General features: G+C 27.1%; 1 protein-coding gene across 1 annotated transcript; it reads right to left on the minus strand.

Moving 5' to 3' along the window:
* Positions 1–1,695: 1,695 nt before the first annotated feature.
* LOC111689929 (synaptogyrin) lies at positions 1,696–2,366 on the minus strand. Its single transcript, XM_046955858.1, has 3 exons — positions 2,243–2,366; positions 1,921–2,152; positions 1,696–1,850 (listed from the first exon to the last, which is right to left on the minus strand). Exons 2-3 carry the CDS (start codon positions 2,060–2,062, stop codon positions 1,696–1,698), a joined length of 297 nt encoding a protein of 98 aa, XP_046811814.1. The 5' UTR covers positions 2,063–2,152; positions 2,243–2,366.
* Between the last annotated feature and the right edge of the window lie 4,650 nt (positions 2,367–7,016).

The following is a 7,016-nucleotide window of genomic DNA, read 5'->3' on the forward strand; positions in this document are numbered from 1 at the left end:
AACATTAAAACGTGATGTAGGACAATACATAAACATTAAATAGTGTTCTTATAGATGGACACAATAGAAAAAAAAAACAAGGGAAATGAGAATGAGAACATCATAAAAACACAGAGAATACTACAACTACGTGTATTTATTGCTGAAATAACAGGAAGGGGAAACATAATGTAAAAGTGAATGTGTGAATATATGTATGTCTAAATGTACATGTCACAGTGTACGTGTGTAGTATTCATAAAATACGTTGTATTTTCTTGTTAGAGAGAGAGAAATGAAATGGTAAAAAGAATAATTGATGGAAATGCTTAAGTGTTTCTTTTTTTTTTCTTTTATATATTTTTGTTAAACTTACTGCTATTGTTCAGTTTCTTTATTTATAAATAGCTTAATATATTGAATTTATATGTTTAGCAAAATATACATAAAAAATATTTCTGTTCCATTTTCTTGACAAAAGTTAGCATTTGAAGGGTGGTATTTGAAAATTATATTTATTTCTCTTTTTCTTTTAGAGTATGACCTATAAATTGACACTTTTGCAGAATTGAAGTGAAATAAATTTTAAGAAAATTAAGTGTCTTTTTGGTAAAATGAGAAAAATTTTATTATTAAATAGGAAAGATATAGATATTTGTTTCTATCGATAATAGTTTACAGTTCAGACCACAGTCTACATATTTTATCTATAATCTAGTCTAAAATCTAGTCTATAGTGTAGTATGTATTCTAGTCTATAGTCTAGTTTATAGTCAAGTCTAGCAGAGTCTATAAACTGTTGTCTAGTCTAGCATAGTCTATATACTTTTGTCTAGTCTGTAGTCTAGTTTATAGATTAATCTATAGTCTAGTAAAAAGCCTAATCTATAGTGTAGTTTATGGTCTAGTGTATAGTCTAGTCTATAGTCTAGTCTAAATTCTAGTCAATAGTCTAGTTTATAATCTAGTATATAGTCTAGTCTATAGTTTAGTATATAGTCTAGTCTATAGCCTAGTCTACAGTCTTGTCTATAGTCTAACCTATAGCTTAGTCTAGTATATAATCTAGTCTAAAGTCTAGACTTTAGTCTAGTCTATAGTCTAGTCTATAGTCTAGTCTATAGTCTAATCTATAGTCTAGTCTATAGTTTAGTCTATAGTCTAGTCTATAGTCTAGTCTATAGTCTAGTCTATAGTCTAGTCTATAGTCTAGTCTATAGTCTAGTCTATAGTCTAGTCTATAGTCTAGTCTATAGTCTAGTCTATAGTCTAGTCTATAGTCTAGTCTATAGTCTAGTCTATAGTCTAGTCTATAGTCTAGTCTATAGTCTAGTCTATAGTCTATAGACTAGACTATAGACTAGACTATAGTCTAGTTTGTAGTCAAATCTATTGTTTAGTCTATAGTCTAGTCTATAGTCTAGTCTATAGTCTAGTCTATAGTCTAGTCTATAGTCTAGTCTATAGTCTAGTCTATAGTCTAGTCTATAGTCTAGTCTATAGTCTATAGTCTAGTCTATAGTCTAGTCTATAGTCTAGTCTATAGTCTAGTCTATAGTCTAGTCTATAGTCTAGTCTATAGAACTAGAACTGAACTAGAACTGAACTAGAACTGAACTAGAACTGAACTAGAACTGAACTAGAACTGAACTAAAACTGAACTAGAACTGAACTAGAACAGAAGTAGAAAAGAACTAAAACTTATTTTAAACTAAATTATCTAAAACTTACCCAAGTGAATATGGAAAATAATGAGAAAACAATGGCAGCTTGCATATTACTGGCACCAATGCCTCCAGGAGGCATTTCAGCCGAACTCCACTGAGACCATATATAAATAAAGGCCACAAAATACATAAAGGCCCAAAAGGCTAAAACGTTAGGAAACAAGATTCAATTAATACATTTTAAGGAACAGTTAAGTTTATTTCCCCCTCCTACCTGAAAAACCCATATCAGCCATCACAAAACGTTTTCGACTTTTCACCGATGACATGCGTTCGAATAGAAATTCACCCACTATAAACGCCATAGACGCTAGAAAACCAAAAACGCCCACTGTATTGCCATACTTACAGGCCATATTGTCATCGTTTAATATGCAAACATCTTTGCCGTCTTCTTCGCGATAACCTTCCGACGATATGCAACCGAAGACAACAATGGAGAAAAGCTAAAATAAGAAAGAGAAAATAGAATAGAATGAAGAACAAATTGTAATTTATGCAAACACATGTAATAGAGACAATTAAAATGTTATTACGCTGTTTTTGTTGGTGCCACTAAATTTGCATTGTTTAGCGTGTCAATTAAGTGGGCCAATGGGGTGGGGAGTTGGAGAGTTACAATAGAGATAGTTTTTTTTTTGTATAAATAATATAAATCAATACAATATAAACAAGCAAACAAGACGTCAATAGTTTTTTAATAAAAATTAATATGGGGAAAGTGGAAATTTTTTTAAGTCGCACTATGGGAAGTGATTTTAGTATTTATCTTTTTTTTTTGAAAATTCCTAAAATATTTTTAAGAAATCCCCATGTGGGGAACTTTAATTTTAACTTTTAACATCAAATTTAACTACCACTTAGCTGTTTTAGAGGACTATTATAGAATTTAGTGTTTTTTAAAGAATTCCTAAAATGTCTTTTGAAAATCCCAAAACGGGGAAGTTTAAATTTCATAAAAATTTATTTAAAAAATCTTAATTTTATTAGTTTTCTTTAAATAACTTAAAAATTTTATGAAAAATTAAGTTTTTTAAAATTCCTAAAATTTTCCGAGAAATATCCAAAAGTGGGGATTTTAATATTTCTTAATATTTTACTGAAAATAACAAAATTTTGTTTGAATAGTAGAAATTAGGCAACAAAATTACAAAATTTTATAAATTTCTACAAATTCCTAAAGAGTTTATCAAAAATCCCTAAAGTGGGGAACTGAAAATCTGACTATAATTTAAAATTTTAATTGCTAAATGACTTTTAACAACAAAAAAATTTTATATTTACAAATTTTTAAAAAATTCCCAAATTTTTTATAGAAAATCCCAAAAAGGGGAAGTTTAAATTTTATAAAAAATCATAAAAAAATCATGTTTTCACAGTTTTCAATAAATAAAACAAAAAATATAAAGAAAATTCGTTTGAAAAAAAAAATTCCCAAAATATTTTTAAAAAATCCCAAAACTGGGCTTTTAAATAATCAATAGATTTTGTTGTTAAAATATTAACATTTTATAAAAAAAATAAGAAATTAGCAAAAAATTATAAAAATTTTAATTTTAAATCAAATTCCTAGAAAGTTTATTAAAAATCCCTAAAGTGGGGAAATTAAAACTTAGCTAAAAATTTAAAAATTTTGAGGCTAAAAAAAGCTAAAAAGCTAAAGTTTAAGATTTTAAATATTTTTAAGAAATTCCTAAAATGTTTAAAGAAAATCCCCAAGTGGGGATTTTAATTTATTATAGAAATTGCTTTTAAATACAGCAATTTTATTAATTATGCATTCATATAAGGAATTTTTTGAAAAATTTTCATTTTAAACAAATTCCTAAAATATTTTCCAATAATCCCAAAACTGGGGATGTATATATTTAAAAAAAATTAACTTAAAATCATACAAAATGATAACAATTAAAGAAATTATTAGGAAACAATGTAAAATTTTGCATTTTTTACAAATTCCCAAAAATTTTTAAAAAAAAATCCCAAAAGTGGGGAAATTTTTTTTTTAAATTTTAAAAATTTTAAAATTTTTATGGAAATTAAACATTAAAAAGATTATTAAATTAAATGTTTTTGGTCATTTCCTTAATTTTTAACAAACCTAGAAGGAAAACTTAAAGAACAAAAAAAGGGAAAACCCCCTTTAAGCGCTGCATTTCCGCAAAGTAATTTAAAACATTGAAAATTAACTGTCACATTAACTGTTTTTAAGATAAAATGTCCAAGTTATATTTAGCCTAAGGGAACCATGTTTAAGTCAAAGAAAACCAACTAAAATAAAACCTTCATAATTTTCCCCCTTTAACAAATCATTAACCTTCATCATACGCCTAGTTGCATAAAAAAAATTAAAAACCAAAAATACAAAAAAAATATATATAAAAACACAAAAAAAAAACAACATATAATTGACATAATAGAAGAAAAATGTCAAAAACAAACTAAAACGAAAACTAGAACAAAAGTTATACTTCTTTTTCCAACAAGATGAGATAATAAAGTTTACTCATACATATACAATAACTAAATACTATATAGTAAACTAGTATAAAAACTACTAAAACAACTAAACTAAAGTTTTCAATAAACTAAATACTACTACAAAAAAAAAAAAAAAAAAAAAACAGCAAACTAAAGCAAAATACTGGTAGAACTATGTTAACAGAAATTTCTATTTATTACTTTGCATAATTAAACAGTCAACATTGTGGAAATTTCTAAAGTTGCATTACTTGTGTAGAAAATTTTTTTTAAAATATTGCAAATATATAAACTTTTAACAAATATGTATTTAAAACCTTGTCATTATTGCTTTTTTATTTCATTCTTTCTTTATTGTGGTGCCCCTTCTAAAGGTCAGGGTAAAATTTATATAATTGTAGTGCTCGGTATATATTTATAATTTTTGAGAATGTTCTTCTAGTTAGAAATCTAAATGACATTCTACACAAATGTATATTTTGCCATGTTTTCTCTGTTTATATTATTAATTCAATAGTATGTGGTTTCATTATTTGCATCAACACATTTAGTTTGTGTTAACGTAAATGAGTGTATAAAGCAAAAATGTAGAGATTAAAGAAAAAAACCATGAAATAGATTTTATAATTTTTAAACATTGTCTATAAACTAGTCTACAGTCTAGTCGATCGCATAGGCTTTAGTCTAGTTTATAGTGTAGTCTCTAGTCCATTATCTGGTCGATAGTCAAGTCTATAGTCTAATCTATAGTATAGTCTATAGTTTAATCTACAGTCTAGTCTATAGTCTAGTCTATAGTCTAGTCTATAGTCTAGTCTATAGTCTAGTCTATAGTCTAGTCTATAGTTTAGTCTATAGTCTAGTCTATAGTCTAGTCTATAGTCTAGTCTATAGTCTAGTCTATAGTCTAGTCTATAGTCTAGTCTATAGTCTAGTCTATAGTCTAGTCTATAGTCTAGTCTATAGTCTAGTCTATAGTCTAGAGTCGAGTCTATTGTCTTGTCTATATTCTAGTCTATAGTCTTGTCTATATTCTAGTCTATAGTCTAGTCTATAGTCTATTCTATAGTCTATTCTATAGTCTAGTCTATAGTCTAGTCTATAGTCTTGTCTATAGTCTAGTCTATATTATAGTACATAGTCTACTCTATAGTCTATTATTTAATGTGGTCTACAGTGTAGTCTATATTCTAGTCTATAGTCTAATTTATAGTATAATCTATAGTCTATGTTATATTTTATTCTATAATCTAGTCTATAGTCTAGTTTATAGTCTAGTCTGTTGCCTATAGTCTTGTCTATAACCTTGTCTATAGTCTGCGCTACAATATACTCTAATTTACAGTATGGTCTATATTCTAGTCCAAAGCCTAGACTATAGTCTATACTATATTGTATTTTAGTCTAGTCTATCTTCTACATACAGTATACGCTGTAGACTAATCTATAGTTACGTAGCTACAGTTACTATTACTTAACATGACTATTTATGTAATTTTTGTTTTTTCTCACATAAGGTGTCCTTAAACATTTTTCGAACATAATGATTTAACAGTTTTATTCTTTGTTCATTTCATAAAATTGATCTCTAATATGTACTTTTACTATATTTTACAATATTTCCACATCACAGCACTAAATAAATAAATCCTTTTAATCCAACTAAGTGCACATCCTTTCGCCCCTACTAAACGTATGAGTACTATTATTTTCATCTTGCAAATTACACATTACGTATACGCTGGAGTGACCTTAAAAACAAAGTATAGAAAAAAATTTACAATAACTATAAAAAATCTGCTAAAAAAGGTCTAGTAAAATAAAATCGTAAAATTTACTATACTTATTTATACCCTTCGAACTATAAGTAGAATAACAAAAAAATATATATAAAACACAAGGCAATTTTTACAACCTTGTACAAGTACATATCCCATATTAAAAACTTTGCTATAAGTATCAGGTAGTGTTTTTTCTTGTACTTTTGTTGTTAACGTAAATGGGTCAAATCATAAATATTTCATTAGTTTCCAAGGCCACCAATGACCTTCAAGTACAAATACAACATTAAATATAAAAAATAATACACAAACAAACACACAAACACACACTTCCATATGCATACATATTTTTCACACCTGTTAGCATTGTTGTTGTAGTTTGTTGCAATAGTTATAGCTGGTGTTATTTTTGTTGTTTGTTTAAAAGTGTTAGTTGGTTGTTTTTTTAAACTCTCGATTTTTGTTATAAACTAACATACAAACACACATACATTTGTATGTATATGACAGAGATGGAAAATGCTTACAAAATTTCAAAGAAAATTTTGCAAGAACCTTTTTCGGAAGAGATAGTCTGAAACTGTATAGAACAGTTAGGAAATTGTATTTAAAAAATTACTTTACTTTTCTATTCCTGAGACTTTCGGTACGATTGAATAAACTTGTTTTTGTTTGAGATGAATGTATAAAGTTTTCAAGCAAAAAAGAAAAATCAAAAGATTATACGATTTGTATAGAACACATAAAGGCGAAAGGTGGACTTACTATTCATATCTTGTTAGCAAAGATTGTTCACGCAAAAGTATTTCCTGTGAATGAAATATAAACAAGACAATAGACTAGAATATATACTATAGAAAATACTATAGAATACACTTTAGACTAGCCTATATACTAGAAGCTGGGCTAGAGAATATACACTACTCTAGACTAGACTATGGACTGGTCTATAGACTAGACTATAGACTAGACTATAGACTAGACTATAGACTAGACTATAGACTAGACTATAGACTAGACTATAGACTAGACTATAGACTAGACTATA

Source organism: Lucilia cuprina, chromosome 6 (assembly GCF_022045245.1).
Source record: "Lucilia cuprina isolate Lc7/37 chromosome 6, ASM2204524v1, whole genome shotgun sequence".
In the NCBI taxonomy this organism is placed as follows: Eukaryota; Metazoa; Arthropoda; class Insecta; order Diptera; family Calliphoridae; genus Lucilia; species Lucilia cuprina.

Coding starts and splice junctions, on each gene's coding strand:
- LOC111689929 (XM_046955858.1), bottom strand. CDS start 2,062: ATGGCCTGTAAGTATGGCAATACAGTGGGCGTTTTTGGTTTTCTAGCG. Junction 1,851..1,920: donor GGCTGATATGGGTTTTTCAG/GTAGGAGGGGGA, acceptor CTAACGTTTTAG/CCTTTTGGGCCTTTATGTAT.